This window comes from Carcharhinus amblyrhynchos, chromosome 5 (genome assembly GCF_965287045.1).
Source record: "Carcharhinus amblyrhynchos chromosome 5, sCarAmb.v2.hapA, whole genome shotgun sequence".
Lineage (NCBI taxonomy): Eukaryota > Metazoa > Chordata > Chondrichthyes > Carcharhiniformes > Carcharhinidae > Carcharhinus > Carcharhinus amblyrhynchos.
The window spans coordinates 121,029,921-121,047,418 of record NC_137328.1 but is presented as its reverse complement, the minus strand read 5'-3'; the positions used below and the strand labels follow the sequence as shown (position 1 = coordinate 121,047,418).

Sequence of the window (17,498 nt, the reverse complement as noted above, 5' to 3'; positions counted from 1 at the left end):
GCCCTGGATCAATAGATATCAGATGGTTTAATGAGTGCCTTTGGCTAAAGATTAGTTATTGGTGTCACACTATGGCTACAATGTAGTCACTGTGAAAATTCCCCCAGTCGCCACGTTCCGGCACCATGAAGTTGAAACCCACGATGATCCTTGATCGTACCGGAAGGTGAGGCAGTCTGGAGGGGCTGAATGGTCTATTCCTGCTCCTGTTTCTGCTGTGCATGCGTTCTTGTGAATTGGTAAGAATGCTTGTAGGATTGAACGAAGAGGGGTGGGTGGAGAGTTATGAGGAGCATAAACCTGAACCCGTTGAGCTGCATGTCTCTGTAACCCGGTGGACTTTACAGTGAGGGCACACCCACCTCGTTCCTCCGCCCTGCTTCAACCCAGCCCACCAATTCTCTCTTCAGTTCAGCCTCGTACTCTCTCACATCCCGCTTTCTGATGACGACTTTGTTTTTGAAGCACTTGTACTCCTCAGGCTCCAGTTCCTGCAGAAAAACCAGAGGGCGAGCGGTAGTTCTAAAGTTTAAAGCTCGTCAGATTCACACCGCAGTGAAGTCACTGTGAAATTCCCCGAGCCGCCACACTCCAGTTCGGGTCAATGCACCCTAACCAGCACGCCTTTCAGAATGTGGGAGGAAACCGGAGCACCCGGAGGAAACCCACGCAGACACGGGGGGGGGAACGTGCAGACTCCGCACAGGCAGTGACCCAAACCGGGAATGGAAGCCGGGTCCCTGGCGCTGTGAGGCAGCAGCACTGGGTGAAGATAATACTTACAGGACTACATTTTCCACTGAGTAAGAAGGAGAAAGAGGAGGAACTTCTTCAGCCAAAGGGTTGTGAATCTGTGGAATTCCCTACCCAGAGACTGCCTCGTTGGATGTTTCTAAGGCAAGGATAGATCAATTTTTAAGCAGTTATCAAGGGTGAATTAAGGGTTATGGTGAGCGGGCGGGTAAGTGGAACTGAGTCCACAAAAAGATCAGCCATGATCTTATAGAATGGTGAAGCAGGCTCAAGAGGTCAGATGGTCTCCTCCTGTCCTTAGCTCTTATGTTCTTATGTTCAAGGTCTTGGTAACAATGTCAGATCTTGATGTCATAGTATTGCTAATAATGAATTATTATGTAATTGTAATAACTGGAGGTGATTCAATGTGGCTCTAACAAAAAGAGTTTATAGCACTATATATGCACTAAGGATCTGACAGATCTTGTCTACTCTCTCCTCCTCCCTGGCTCATTCAATTTGGGCAGCACAGTGGCACAGTAGTTAGCACTGTTGCCTCACAGTGCCAGGGTCCAAAGTTCAAATCTGGCGTCGGGTCACTGTCTGTGTGGAGTTTGCACATTCTCCCCGTGTCTGTGTGGGTTTCCTCCTCCAGTTTCCTCCCACAGTCCAAAGATGCGTGGGTTGGGTTGATTGGTCATGTTAAATTGCCCGTTGGCATCAGGGGAATTAGCAGGGTATATGAGTGGGGTTGTGGGAATAGGTGGGATTGTGGTCGGTGCAGACTCAATTCATTCTTGGGCTGTGAGTGTCAGTGACTAGGCCAGCGATGTCACACAATGATGGGATGGCCTTTAATTAACTCATTTTTCTACAAGTAAAATCAATCTGTCATGCAATATGCAAACCACGAATGGGGTTTTCTGGCCCCACTTGCCCCAAGGGTAGAAAATCTCACCCGAGATCAACAAACTTTTACATGGTCCGGATTCCGCCCACTACGATTCCCGTAACAAGGCAGGATGGGAAAATTCCACCCTATGTCTGTGCAGCGACTCAAAGAAAGGAAAGGACATGGTGTCTTTGTAACTGATATAATTGGTAGTCAGAGTGCTGTGAGCCAAGAGGTAATGTAGACACACAGATGAGGTGTTGAAGAAGCAGCAGCAAGAGAGAGAGAGGGGCAGCTGTTGCCATGAACCAGTTCAGCCAGAGATTAGGGGCTGAAGGCAGGAGAAGAGCATGGGCGAGGGGGTAGCCAGTCTCATGAAACAGAGATCAAATGCTGATGGCAAAAGCCAGTTTGTGCAAAAGATCTTTTTCTTCACTAATATGATGTTCATTATGTGGAGATGCCGGCGTTGGACTGAGGTAAACACGGTAGGAAGTCTCATAACACCAGGTTAAAGTCCAACAGGTTTATTTGGTAGCAAATGCCATTAGCTTTCAGGAGTAAGGATAGCAGGACTAGAGGGCACAGCCTCAAGATAAAGGGGGGGCAGTTTAGATCGGAGTTGAGGAGGAACTTCTTCACTCAAAGGGTGGTGAATCTCTGGAATTCTCTGCCCGTTGAAGTGGTGGAGGCTGCCTCGCTAAATATATTTAAGTCACGGGTAGATGGGTTTCTGATAGACAAGGGAATTAAGGGTTATGGGGAGAAAGCGGGAAAGTGGAACCGATCCACTTCAGATCAGCCATGATCTTATTGAATGGCGGGGCAGGCTCGAAGGGCTAGATGGCCTACTCCTGCTCCTATTTCTTATGTTCTTATCTTCTTATGTTTTCCCCTTCGTCAGGTGAGTGGGGTGTTCCGATCACATCAGGGCATATAAAGGCATTCGGTTTACAGAACTCTGATTAGAATGCGAGTCTTTACAGCTAATAAGGTTCATGGTGGGAGATATAGGAGGGATGTCCGAGGTAGATTCTTTACTCAGAGAGTGGTTGGGGTGTGGAATGCACTGCCTGCTGTGATAGTGGAGTCAGACACTTTAGGAACTTTCAAGCGGTTATTGGATAGGCACATGGAGCACTCCAGAACGATAGGGAGCGGGATAGCTTGATCTTGGGATTGGACGTAGCTGGGCACAACATCGAGAGCCGAAGGGCCTGTACTGTGCTGTAATGTTCTATGTTTCTAATCAAGTCTTAAAAGTGCAGACAATGTGAGTGGAGATAGCATTAAGCATAGGTTAAAAAGATATGTATTGTCTCCAGACAGGACAGTTAGTGAGATGTTCTTCCTATGAAGATCATTCCCAAGTTCTGATCACGTAAGCTGCGTGGTGTGGTAATCACTGGCCATGTTTGACCTATCGATTTATGGCTATTGTTTGGGAAACAGGGATCTCAGCAGAGTTTAGGATTCGGGGGGAAATGGATACTTTTGGGTTTTCAATTTTTGAGGGACTAAGTGCTTTGTGTTAATTTGCCGAAATATAAGGTTGCTCTTGGTGGCATTTTGTTATCTTTCTTCTACTTTAATTAATACTCTTTAATTGTTATTTGACAAAAGAGAGGTCTCAGTTGCCACCACTTCCATCAGCTAATATTCTCAGTAAATCCAAAAGAAATGACCCCGCGGGAAACGGGTGTTTCCGGCTGGAACGCTCTCGCGGATAACGCCAGTGGGGTTTCGTAACAGCACTTATTGCCCACCCCCTAATTGCCCCTCGCGAAGGTTTGTGGTGAGCTGCCTTCTTGAACCGCTGCAGTCCCCGTGCTGCAGGTACACCCACGATGCTGTTTGAGAGGGAATGGCGGGACATTGACCCAGACATTTTAACGCAGGAAGATTTGTTCAGCTTGGTCGGAGGAAGAAACTGAAACCCTTACAGAATTAGAATTAATGCCTGAAAGTTGAGCAGATATACTTTGCAAAATTGCTGAGCTTTTAAAATCCGAAACAAACAAGAAAATCTCTGACCAAAGACAAATGGTGGGATATATTAAACTGAAGAAAGAAAGAGAGAACTTAAACAATCCAATAGAGATATGAAGTGAATCAGGTTCTGATTCTACGATTAGAGAATTCCTATAGTGCAGAAGGAGGCCATTCCGCCGTTGAGTCTGTACCAACCACAACCCAGACATTTACACTGCTAGTCCCCCCGACACTAGGGTCAATATAACATGGCCAATAAAATGAACCTGCACGTCTTTGGACTGTGGGAGGAAACCGGAGCACCCGGAGGAAACCCACGCAAAGAGAAGGTGCAAACTCCCCACAGACAGTGACACAAGCCAGGGATTGACCCCGGATCCCTGGCGCGGTGAAGCAGTCGGGCGAGCTATAGTGCCGCCGTGTTTTCCACTTTTGGTGGTCAGGTAGACGAAACTTTAAGTCTTGAAGACGATGATGGCTTCCTCGGATTAGAGGAAAATACGGACGGGGGCGAAATGAGAAATTCAATAATGAAGGAAAATAGTGAGGAAAATAGCCGCAGTAAAATCAGTTTCAATGCAGTTGCAGATTCGATTTTAGAATCAACTGGGCAGGATAAAAGGGGAGCTTTAATGCCAACCTCAGCTCCCAGACCATGAAAAGAGCAAAGAACTTGGATATGCGCATCTCGTTACGAAAGCCTCGCATCTCTTAGGGCTGAGTTGAGGAGGAACTTCTTCACTCAAAGTGTTGTGAATCTGTGGACTTCCCCGCCTAGTGAAGTGGTTGAGGCTACCTCATTGAATGTTTTTAAGGCAAGAATAGATAAACTTTTGAATTATAAAGGATTTAAGGGTGAACAGGCAGGTAAGTGGAGCTGAGTCCACAAAAAGACCAGCCATGATCTTATTGAATGGCGGAGCAGGCTCGAGGGGCCAGATGGCCGACTCCTGCTCCTAGTTCTTATGTTCTCCCAAAGGCATTTACAGTCACTGACTTACTGTTGAAATCTAGTCACCTTTGTTAGTATATGAATCGTGGGGGAGCCAGGAACCTTTCAGCACACAGCAAACCCTCACAGACAACAATGTGACCATTGTGATTTTGAGCGAGGGATGAATGTTGGCCAGGACACCAGGGAGAACCTCTTCCTTTGAGTGAGGTGGAGTTGCCCGCGTTGGTTTTGGGTGGGCACAGTAAGAAGTCTCACAACACCAGGTTAAAGTCCAACAGGTTTATTTGGTAGCGCGAGCTTTCGGAGCGCCGCTCCTTCTTCGGGTGAGTGCCCTCACCCTGATGAAGGGGTGGCACTCCGAAAGCTCGAGCTACCAGATAAACCTGTTGGACTTTAAGCTGGTGTTGCGAGACTACTACTTACCGTGCCTTTTCCGAATGGACACTCCACATCTATCTGATGGATCAGTTTAACATCTCATCAGAGAGAGGGAATGATTAGTAAGAGCAAACTGACCTCCTTCAATGTGATAGGTTTCGTGTTTTGGGCATTTCTGCCACATTGCATGTTTTTCTATACCTGTGCCCTGGGCCACGTGGGGAACGCCTGTACCATCACGTCGTACAGTCTGAGGCTTTCGGGTGGAGAAAGAGCAAGATCCGACGGGATTCCGTAATTCCTGACCTAAAAAGACAAAAGTGCGATTTGGTTCGGAATCGGACACGGCAGAATAAATAAAATCCTTCAGCAATGTCACAGATCGTCATTGAGTGAAGAGTTACAAAATTCGCAATGATCACATTTCAGTTCATTTGTTTAAACAGTTTTATGTTTATACCATAGTGGGGGATCTGCAGAAGGCCAAATCCCCTGATCACTCCATATCCATAGATTACCATAGTGCAGAAGGGGGTCAATTGGCCCACCATCTGGACTGACAATAATCCCACCCTACTCCCCCCCCACCCACCGTAACCCCACCTATTTACCCTGCTAGTCCCCCTGACACCAAGGGTGAATTTAGCATGGCCAATCCACCTAACCTGCACACCTTTGGAAGGGAACCGGAGGAAACCCATGCAGACACAGGGAGAACGCGCAAACTCCACACGGATTCCCAAAACTCCCCCTCGGCAGCGCAGCCGGTAGAGTGGAGGAGGACTGCGGACGACGAAAGCTGACATCCTGAGGTCGCTGGTCCAATTCCGGCTCGAAGGAGGCCCGGTCTCCGTTTTGGGCTGGCACAGTGGTTAGCACTGATGCCTCACAGCGCCAGGGACCCGGGTTCGATTCTGGCCTCGCGTCGCTGTCTGTGCAGAGCCTGCACGTTCTCCCAGTGTCTGCGTGGGTTTCTTCCGGGTGCTCCGGCTTCCTCCCACACTCTAAGGCTGTGCCAGGACATTCCGGGCCCGAATTGGCCTGATCAGTCATCTTCGGACACACCGCAACCAGCCTCAAAATGACTAATGGCGTCGAGGTCCTCATCGATGACGATGGACGAACAGGGTTGTGCAGGTTAGGTGGATTTGTCATGCTAAATCGGCCCTGAGTATCAGGAGGATTAGCAGGGTAAATACGTGGGGTTATGGGGGATAGGATCTGGGTGGGATTGTTGTCAGTGCAGACTCGATGGGCCAAATGGTCTCCTCCTGCGCTGTAAGGTTCTGTAATTCTATGATTCCATTAACACGACAGCTAATTGAGAACTTACATGGTTCACAGTTAAGGCAGCACAGGGATGGTAAGGGACAAACTTGTATTTATTATTTTTAAAGTCACACACGTATTTTTCGAGGTCGTTGTATCGTTCCCCGTAGGTCACTGCAACAAGAAGAAGAGATAAGATCACAATGGCACGATGTCTTAGCGCAATAATACTTCGACTGAGGTGAAACTGCAGTGCGTGTGTGATTAATATCGGGACGGAATAATAAAAGTCAAATCAAAATCATTGCTTCTGGCGACGCAACTCGATTGAATCATAAGGTGAAAACCCACCCCAGAACTTGAAGGTCTCACTCAGGCTGTTTCAGTTACGTAGAATGGGCGCGCTCGGATAGGAGTCACTCTCCTATGCTGCACACCAACCTTCTCCGACTCTCACTCATTTAGGTAGAAATCCTCTGGGCTCAAGTGCCTCTCCCCCCCCCGCTCCACCCCCACCACTGCTGCCAGCGGTAGTGGGAAATTTGGCACCCAGCCAAATCCGTTCACTGCAGTGGGACTGGAAAATCCCAACTATGGGGGGAGGTGGGAGAATCCGGCCCCTAATGCATCCTTCACTTTCTCTCTCCCTCATTTACTTATCCCCTCCCCTTAACCATAAGAACTGGAGGAAGCCGCTTGGCTCTGAGTGAGCTCACTGAGGTCAGGCCTGTCATAAGAACGTAAGGACTAGGGGCAGGAGTAGGCCAGCTGGCCCCTCGAGCCTGCTCCGCCATTCAATATGGGCGGCACGGTGGCACAGTGGTTAGCACTGCTGCTTCACAGCTCCAGGGACCTGGCTTCGATTCCCGACTCAGGTCACTGTCTGTGTGGAGTTTGCACATTCTCCTCGTGTCTGTGTGGGTTTCCTCCGGGTGCTCCAGTTTCCTCCCACAGTCCAAAGATGTGTGGGTTAGGTTGATTGGCCATGCTAAAAAAAATTGCCCCTTGGTGGACTAGGATGCTTAGGTTAGAGGGATTAGCAGATAAAGTATGTGGGGTAGGGCCTGGGTGGGATTGTGGTTGGTACAGACTTGATGGGCCGAAGGGCCTCTTTCTGCACTGTAGGGTTCTATGATTCTATGAATAGGATCATGGCTGATCTCATCGTTGACTCAGCTCCACTTACTGCTCACCATAACCCTTAATTCCTTTACTGTTCAAAAATTTGTCTATCCTTGCCTTAAAAACATTCAATGAGGTAGCCTCAACTGCTTCGCTGGGCAGGGAATTCCACAGATTCACAACCCTTTGTGTGAAGAAGTTCCTCCTCAACTCAGTCCTAAATCTGCTCCCCCTTATTTTGAGGCTATGCCCCCTAGTTCTAGTTTCACCTGCCAGCGGAAACAACCTCTCTGTTTCTATCTTATCTATTCCCTTCATAATCTTATATATTTTGATAAGATCTCCCCTCATTCTTTGAAATTCCAATGAGTGTAGTCCCAGTCTACTCAGTCTCTCCTCAAAACCCCAAACCTCTCAACCTTGGAATGAACTGAGTGAATCTCCTCTGCACCCCCTCCAGTGCCAGTATATCTTTCCCAAGCAAGGAGACCAAAACTGTACACAGTACTCCAAGTATGGCCTCACCAGCACCTTATACAGCTGTGACATAATCTCCCTGCTTTTAAACTCCATCCCTCTAGCAATAAAGGACAAAATTCCATTTGCCTTCTTAATTACCTGCTTCACCTACAAACCAACTCCTTCTGATTCTTGCACAAGGACACCCAGGTCCCTCTGCACAGCAGCATGCTGCAATATTTTACCATTTAAATAATAGTCCATTCGGCTGTTATTCCTGCCAAAGTGGATGTCCTCACATTTACCAACATCGTACTCCATCTGCCAGACCTTGCCTACTCACTTAGATGATCTATATCCCTTTTCAGACTTTCAGCATCCTCTGCACACTTTGCTCCACCACTCATCTTAGTGTCATTTGCGAACATTTGCTCCCCAACTCAAAATCATCCACGTAAATAGTAAACAATTGCAGTCCCAACACTGATCCCTGAGGTACACCACTAGTCACTGATCGCCAAACAGAAAGACACCCATTATCCCTCCTCTTTGCTTTCCACTAGTTAACCAATCCTTTATCCATGCTAATACATTACCTGTATTACCGTGCACATTTGTCTTATGCAACAGCCTTTGGTGCGGGCACCTTGTTGAATGCTTTCTGGAAATCCAGACACACCACAGCTACTGGTTCCCCATTGTCCACCGCACTCGTAATGTTCTCAAAGATTTCCAGTAAGTTAGTTAAACATGCCCGTCCCTTTATGAACCCATGCTGCGTCTGCCCAAGGGGACAATTTCTATCCAGATGTCTCGCTATTTCTTCTTTGGTGATAGATTCAAGCATTTTCCCCTCTGCAGAAGTTAAGCTAACCGGCCTATAGTTACCCGCCTTCTGTCTATCTGTGACCTCCCTCCATATCCCTCAGCAGGACTGCTTCACAAAAATCGATCAATCTCAGATTTAAAATTTACAATAGATTTAGCAGCAATTTAAGGACATAAGAAATAGGAGCAGGAGTAGGCCATCTAACCCTTCGAGCCCGCCCCGCCATTCAATAAGATCATGGCTGATCTGAAGTGGATCAGTTCCACTTTCCCGCTCTCTCCCCATAACCCTTAATTCCCTTGTCTATCAGAAACCTATCTACCGGTGACTTAAATATATTTAGCGAGGCAGCCTCCACCACTTCAATGGGCAGAGAATTCCAGAGATTCACCACCCTTTGAGTGAAGAAGTTCCTCCTCAACTCCGTTCTAAACTGCACCCCCTTATCTTGAGGCTGTACCCTCTAGTCCTGCTGTCCTTTCTAAGCGGGAAGAATCTCTCTACCTCTATCCTATCCATCCCCTTCATTATCTTATACGTCTCTATAAGATCCCCCCTCATCCTTCTAAACTCCAACGAGTACAGACCCAGTCTATTTAGTCTCTCTTCGTAGTCCAACCCCCTCATCTCTGGTATCAGCCTAGTGAACCTCCTCTGCACTCCCTCCAAGGCCAAAATACCCTTCCGCAAATGAGGCGACCAAAACTGCACACAGTACTCCAGCTGCGGCCTCACCAATGCCCTATACAGCTGCAGCAAGACCTCCCTGCTTTTATATTCTACCCCCCTCGCTATAAAGGCCAGCATCCCATTTGCCTTCCTGACCACCTGCTGCACCTGCAGACTGGGTTTTTGCGACTCATGCACAAGGACCCCCAGGTCCCTCTGCACCGTAGCATGCTGCAGCTTTTCGCCCTTTAAATAATAATCCCTCCTCCTATTATTTCTGCCAAAGTAGATAACCTCGCACTGGCTAACATTATACTCCATCTGCCAAATTTGTGGAAGAGAGTTCCAAATTTTCACCGGAAATTGCCGGATTCGAGTGGCCCGCCTCGGTGTCAGAAACCTGAGCCCAAGTCATGCCACACAGATTGCCCTCACTCACAGTGAGCTTGAGCAGTCCAACTTTTACCCATCAGCTGCAAAGTTTCTCAATATCTTCACCACATCGATGGGTAGTAAGAATGGAAAGCAGACTGGAGCATGCTGGAAACTCATTGCAAAGTATTGGTGGCACAATGGTTGGTGGCAGGGACCCGGGTTCGATTCCCGGCTTGGGTCACTGTCTGTGCAGAGTCTGCAAGTTGTCTCCGTGGGTTTCCTCCCACAGTCCAAAGAATGAGCTGGTTGGGCACATAGAACATCACAGCGCAGTACAGGCCCTTCGGCCCTCGATGTTGCGCTGACCAATCTAATGACCCTCTAACCTAAACAATTCCAATATTATCCATATATCTATCCACTGATCATTTGAATACCCTTTGGCCAGGCTAAAATCTCCCTCGGTGTACCCGAACAGATGCCAGAGTGTGGTGACTAGGGGATTGTCACAGTAACTTCACAGGTGTTAATGTAAGCCTACTTGAAACACGAATAAATAAACATCAAGTATTGCACCATTTCTTTTCACATGGTCCAGTTCTCAGTACCTAGTCTCACTTTAAAGCTCTGGCTGCACTTGCGAGGTTCGCCTTGCTGCTTCTTCTTACTTTTCCGCTTCGCGTTAGTTGAAGGAGGTTCCTCTGAACTGTTCTCCACTGTCTCCCAATAGGTCTTCACAGATTGGAGCCACCTGCCAGCAATATAACACAGTTAGATATCGTCATTATAGAGTTAACTGAATCCACAGAATAAACAGCCCAAGAGCAGGCCATTCAGTATGTTGGCATTTATGCTCCACATGAGTCTTTCCCTGCAGGGAGCCATTGGCCTGGTGGTATTGTCACTAGTTTATTCATCCAGAATCTCAGCTAATGTTTTGGGGACCTGAGTTCGAATCCCACCGTGGCGGACCAGCCTCCCATCCATTGACTCTGTCTACACTTCCCGCTGCCTCAGAAAAGCATAATTAAGAACCCCAAGTACCCAGGGCATTCCCTCTTCCGGCTTCTTCCCATGGGAATAAGTCTGAGATCACGCAACAACCGACTCAAGAACAGTTTCTTCCCTGCTACGGTCAGGCTTTTGAATGGACCTACCTCGCACTAAGTCGATTTTTCTCTGCACCCTAGCTATGACTGTAACACTACATTCTCTTCTCTATGAACGGCATGCTTTGTCTGCCTAGCACGCAAGAAACAGTACTTTTCGCTGTATACTCATACATGTGACAATAATAAATCAGATCAAATCAACAGATGGTAGAATTTGAATTCAATAAAAGAAAGCTGTGGAGGCCAGGTCAATGAGTGTCTTTAAGACAGAGATAGATAGGTTCTTGATTAATAAGTGGATCAGGGATTATGGGGAAAAGGCAGGAGAATGGGGATGGGAAAGATATCAGCCATGGCTGAACGATGGAGCAGACTCGATGGGCCGAGTGGTCTACTTCTGCTCCTATGTCTCATGGTCTTCATTAACAATCTACTATAGTCGTAGAATCCCAACAGTGCAGCAGAAGGCCATTCAGCCTATCGAATCTGCACTGACTACAATCCCACCAGACCCTATTTCCATTACTTTGTGCATTTACCCTAGCTAGTCCCCCTGACACTAAGGAGCGATTTATCATGGCCAATCAACCTAGCCCACTGCACATCTTTTGGACTGTGGGGGGGAAACCGGAGCACCGGGAGGAGAACGTGCAAAATCCACAAAGATAGTGACCCAAGCTAGGAATCGAACACGGGTCTCTGGTAGTGTGAGGCAGCAGTGCTGACCACTTTGTGGAAGGAGTGACAATCGAACAGGCTATTGTGTCCTGGATGGTGTTGTGCTTCTTGAGTGTTGCTAGGGCTGCACCCATCCAGGCAAGTGGGGAGTGTTCCATCATACTCCTGACTTGTGTCTTGTCAATGGTGGACAGGCTTTAGGAAGTTAATGGTGGACAGGCTTTGGGGAGTTAATGGTGGACAGGCTTTAGGAAGTCAATGGTGGACAGGCTTTGGGGATTCAATGGTGGACAGGCTTTGGGGATTCAATGGTGGACAGGCTTTGGGGAGTCAATGGTGGACAGGCTTTAGGAAGTCAATGGTGGACAGGCTTTGGGGAGTCAATGGTGGACAGGCTTTGGGGATTCAATGGTGGACAGGCTTTGGGGAGTCAATGGTGGACAGGCTTTGGGGAGTCAATGCTGGACAGGCTTTAGGAAGTCAATGGTGGACAGGGTTTGGGGAATCAATGGTGGACAGGCTTTGGGGAGTCAATGCTGGACAGGCTTTAGGAAGTCAATAGTGGACAGGCTTTGGGGAATCAGTGGTGGACAGGCTTTGGGGAGTCAATGCTGGACAGGCTTTAGGAAGTCAATAGTGGACAGGCTTTGGGGATTCAATGGTGGACAGGCTTTGGGGAGTCAATGGTGGACAGGCTTTGGGGAGTCAATGCTGGACAGGCTTTAGGAAGTCAATGGTGGACAGGCTTTGGGGATTCAATGGTGGACAGGCTTTGGGGAGTTAATGGTGGACAGGCGTTGGGGAGTCAGTGGTGGACAGGCTTTGAGAGTTAATGGTGGACAAGCTTTGGGGAGTTAATAGTGGACAGGCTTTGAGAGTCAATGGTGGACAAGCTTTGGGGAGTCAATGGTGGACAGGCTTTGGGGAGTCAATGGTGGACAGGCTTTGGGGAGTCAATGGTGGACAGGCTTTGGGGAGTCAATGCTGGACAGGCTTTGGGGAGTTAATGGTGGACAGGCTTTGGGGAGTTAATGGTGGACAGGCTTTGGGGAATCAATGGTGGACAGGCTTTGGGGAGTCAATGGTGGACAGGCTTTGGGGAGTTAATGGTGGACAGGCTTTGGGGAGTTAATGGTGGACAGGCTTTGGGGAGTCAATGGTGGACAGGCTTTGAGAGTCAATGGTGGACAAGCTTTGGGGAGTCAATGGTGGACAGGCTTTGGGGAGTCAATGGTGGACAGGCTTTGGGGAGTTAATGGTGGACAGGCTTTGGGGAGTCAATGGTGGACAGGCTTTGAGAGTCAATGGTGGACAAGCTTTGGGGAGTCAATGGTGGACAGGCTTTGGGGAGTCAATGGTGGACAGGCTTTGGGGAGTTAATGATGGACAGGCTTTGGGGAGTCAATGGTGGACAGGCTTAGGGGAGTCAATGGTGGACAGGCTTTGAGAGTCAATGGTGGACAGGCTTTGAGAGTCAATGGTGGACAGGCTTAGGGGAGTCAATGGTGGACAGGCTTTGGGGAGTTAATGATGGACAGGCTTTGGGGAGTCAATGGTGGACAGGCTTAGGGGAGTCAATGGTGGACAAGCTTTGGGGAGTCAATGGTGGACAAGCTTTGGGGAGTCAATGCTGGACAGGCTTTAGGAAGTCAATGGTGGACAAGCTTTGGGGAATCAATGGTGGACAGGCTTTGAGAAGTCAGGAGGTGAGTTACTCACCGTGATATTCCCAGCCTCTGACCTGCTTTTGTAGCCACAGTATTTATATGATTGACCCAGTTCATTTTCCAATCATTGGTGTTGATATAGGTGTTGACAATGATGTTGGTATGAAGGGATTCAGCAATGGCAGTGCCACTGAGCATTTCTGCCACCTACTTTGCCCAGACCCCTTATGATTTTGAGTAATCAAATCTCCTCACACCTAAGGAAATTCAGCATGTCCACGATGACTCTCACCAATTTTTACAGATGCACCATAGAAAGTATCCTTTCCAGATGTATGATAGGGTTCCTGCTCTAACCAAGACCACAAGAAAATACAAAAGGGTTGTGTTCATTGCCCAGTCTATCACTCAAACCAGCTTCCCATTGACTCTGTCTCAACTTCCTGCTGCCTTGGCAAAGCAGCCAGCATAATCAAGGATCCCACGCACCCGGACATTCTCGCTTCCACGTTCCACAAAAAAGACACAAATGTCTGAGTTCACGTACCAACAGACTCAAGAACAGCTTCTTCCCTGCTGCCATCAGATTGTTGAATGGACCTACCTTGCATTAAGTTGGTCTTTCTCTACACCCTAGCTATGACTGTAACACTAAACTCCGCACCCTCACATTGCCTTCTCTATGAACAGTATGCTTTGCCCGTATAGCGCGCAAGAAACAATACTCTTCACTGTATGCTAATACATGCGACAATAATAAATCAAATCAATTCCTTCGCCTTTGCGTTATGCCTTAGAACAAAGAAGGTTAAGACAAGATTTAACCATGGTAATTATAGTTATGGTGAAGTAGAGATTGTTTCCAGTGGAGGATTAGCTACCAAAGGACACAGATTTCGGATTAGCAAAACACTGCGACTTGTATGAGTAACTGCAGCAGCACAGAATGATTCAGTAATCATTTGCCAGAATTTTTCAGAGGAGGTTCACTAAAATGATTCCAGATCTGAGGGGTTTGTCGTGTGAAGAGAGATTGAACAGGTTAGGTCTCCTACTCTCTGGAATTCAGAAGAATGAGGGGAGATCAAATTGAAATATACAAGATGATAAAAGGTATGGATGAAGTAGACGTGGACCGGATGTTTCCACTTCTGGGGCATTCCAGGACGAGAGACCAACGTCTTAGGATAAGGGGCAGCAAATTTAAAACAGAGTTGAGGAGAAACTATTTCTCCCAAGGGGTTGTGAATCTGTGGAATTCACTGCCCCAAAGTGTGGTGGGTGTTGGGACAGTGAGTAAATTTAAGGAGGAGTTAGGTTTTTAATTGGTCATGGGTTGAAGGGTTATGGGGAGAAGGCAGGAAAATGGGGGTGAGGAGCATGATCAAATGGCAGCATGGATCCAATGGGCCGAATGGCCTAATTCTGCTCCTATAGCTTATGAGCTTATAAACTTATGCATTTATGAACTTATGAAGTTACTGAGTCAGGTCTTCTGGATTGCTGATAGTCGCTGACAGGGCCAGGAAAGGACAACGGATTAGCGCCAAGAGATGCTCCCAGACTTCTGCACCAATTTCACCACCCAGACAATGAACCTGGAACACAAAAATAACAGATCGTACTCTCACTTCACACTTCTCACTGAATCAACAATGAAGAAACAAAAAGAGTCATCAAAGGTCATTTTGGGTAACGGGAACAAAACCAAGATTCTTCTTATTTATTTGCTCACAGCCCATGCCATCCTTTGTTGCACATTCTCCTCGTATCTGTATGGGTTTCCTCCGGGTGCTCCGGTTTCCTCCCACAGTCCAAAGATGTGCGGGTTAGGTTGATTGGCCCTGAGAGTCCTAAGATGCGTAGGTTGAAGAGATTACTGGGCAAATCTGTACGGTTTTGGGGGTAGGGCTTGGATGGGATTGTGGTTGGTGCAGACTCTTTCTGCACTGTAGGGTTTCTATGAGATTCATTGCCAACATTTGTTGTCCATCCCTAATTATAGAATCATGGAAACAGGCCCTTTGACCCAGCTTATCCATGCTGCCCTCTTTTTAGTCACTAAGCTCGTCCCAATTGCCCACGTTTGGCCCAAATCCCTCCATATCCATCTTGCTGTTGAAACGCTTTTTAAAAGACAAAATTGTACCCACCTCTACTCCGACCTCTGGCAGCTCGTTCCAAACACTCACCACCCTCTGACTGAAACGTAGGCAATTAGGAGGAGCTTAGTGTTAAAACAAAGGGTGGCATGGGCAAGTTGGGCTGAAGGGCCTGTTTCCAGGCTGTAAACCTCTATAGCTCTATGAGCAGAGCGGGAGGAGGCTCTTGTGAGCCCTGAACACCAGCACAGGGCTGAGTGGCCTGCCTCACATCCTGTGTACCTCCAGCACCTGCCACTTCCAGCAGACCGAGGTGACACGTAGGATTCTGAAGAGAGAACCGGAGAAACCCATTGATCCAGAGAGGCGTAAAGAGCTGGAAATCACTCCTCGCCCTTTTTGACCGGGGGGGGGAACAAAAGGGTGGAGATTTGGCTGGAGGGGTTAAACAAAGACGAGAGGGTGAAGGCATCCAGGAAGAGGGTGGGTAAATGGGATTAGAACGACCTGTGCTTGTGAAGGAGAGACACCAGAATAAACGGGGAGGGAGAACTGACCTCTTTTCCATATTGTAATGCCTATGTGCGAACTCCCCACACAATCCAGCTGAATGCTTATCAGGGGCATATATTCCCTCATATCTCCCCTCTCCCGAGTCACGGGACTCAATATAGAGGCTAGAAACAGGGGTAGGCCATTTGGCCCTTCGAGCCTGCTCCGCCTTTCATACTGATCATCGCTGATCGTCAAATTCAATACTCTGATCCCCCCCTTTCCCCCCATATTCCTTGATGCCTTTAGCCCCAAGGGCTGTATCGACCTTCTTGAAGTCACTCAAAGTTTACCTCCCCATTTGATGTTGGACACTGATAAAATACCAAGAAATCACCTTGAGGGGTGGGGGGAGGGCGGAGGGACAGGGAGTGATGCTTCTTGGGGTGAAAGGGATCAAAGTTTATGGGGGGAAAGCAGGGTTCGGCTACTGAGTTGGACAATCAGCCATGATCGTGATGGATGGAGGAGGAGATACGAAGGGCCGAATGGCCTCCTCCTGCTCCTATCTTTGATATTTCTATGTTTAATTGGCGATGTTTAAGTGGCCTGCATTGGTCTCCCAGCTCAGTAGTATCCAGCCCCCTTTCTTACCTCATCAAAAATCACATATTGAATCCTACTGGCCCAGTCCTGCAGATGGGGAGAGAGCAGGAGAATCTCTAAGCACTGCGGGACTGTGACAAGCACCTGTAGAGAAATAACATATCATCAAAATTGATTTCATGGTTCTAGGACACTCCTTAAAATCTACTCTTTAATCACCATTTATTGAACCGCTCCAGTGCAGAAGGAGACCATTCGGCCCATCGAGTCTGCACAGACCCTCTAACAGATCACCTTACCTAGGCCCCTCCCTCGTTCTAGCTCCATAGCCCCACACATTTACCAGGCCCAATCCACCTAAACCTATACGTCTTGGGACAGCGTGGGGTAGTTTACCATGGCTAATCCACCTAACCTATGCATCTCTAGGCGGCACTGTACCACAGTGGTTAGCACTGCTGCCTCACAGCTCCAGGGATCCGATCAGATTCCCGACTTGGGTCACTGTCTGTGCGGAGTTTGCACTTTCCCCTTGTGTCTGCGTGGGTTGTTCAGGTATAAATTGTTCTTAGTGTGCATGATTTGTTATTAGCAATCTACTTTGAGGTGTATCATTTGGTGTAACTTATCCAGACTTACAGTGAGCGGACCTCAGTAACTTGCCTTTTGCCTGCTACTAACAATGAAATTGGAATACCAAATTGCATGGGTGCTGTGGACTCATGGTGCACGTACAGGGTTATCACAGAATTGTTACAGCCCAGGGGAGGCCATATGATGACCCAAAGATCAATTTTTACAGGTGCACCTTAGAAAGCATTCTTTCTGGGTGTGTCACAGCTTGGTATGGGCTCCTGCTCCAAAGGATCATGAACAATCCATCACGCAAAAGCAGCCTACCATCCATTGACTGTGTCCACACTTCCCTCGGCATGGCAGCCAGCATAATTAAGGACACCACGCACCCCGGATATTCTCCCACCTTCTTCCTTTGGGAAAAAGGTATAAATGTCTGAGATCACGTCCCAACCAACTCAAGAACAGCTTCTTCCCTGCCGCTGTCAGACTTTTGGATGGGCCTACCCTACATTAAGCTAGTCTTTCTCCACCTCTGAGCTATGAATGTAACACTACATCCTGCACACTCCCGTTTCCTTCTCTATGAA

The 17,498-nt window shown here is 47.9% G+C and overlaps 1 protein-coding gene across 1 annotated transcript in view; it reads right to left on the bottom strand.

Moving 5' to 3' along the window:
• The window catches only part of LOC145343558 (putative ATP-dependent RNA helicase DDX60), a 130,760-nt gene that overhangs the window by 51,051 nt on the left and 62,211 nt on the right, over positions 1-17,498 (bottom strand). Inside the window, exons 18-23 of the mRNA XM_080189807.1 lie at positions 16,381-16,476; positions 14,615-14,730; positions 10,284-10,426; positions 6,286-6,395; positions 5,154-5,258; positions 363-491 (exon numbers count right to left, since the gene is read on the bottom strand). Of these exons, the coding sequence (XP_080045933.1) occupies positions 363-491; positions 5,154-5,258; positions 6,286-6,395; positions 10,284-10,426; positions 14,615-14,730; positions 16,381-16,476 (699 nt within the window). The remainder of the gene's footprint in view (positions 1-362; positions 492-5,153; positions 5,259-6,285; positions 6,396-10,283; positions 10,427-14,614; positions 14,731-16,380; positions 16,477-17,498) is intronic.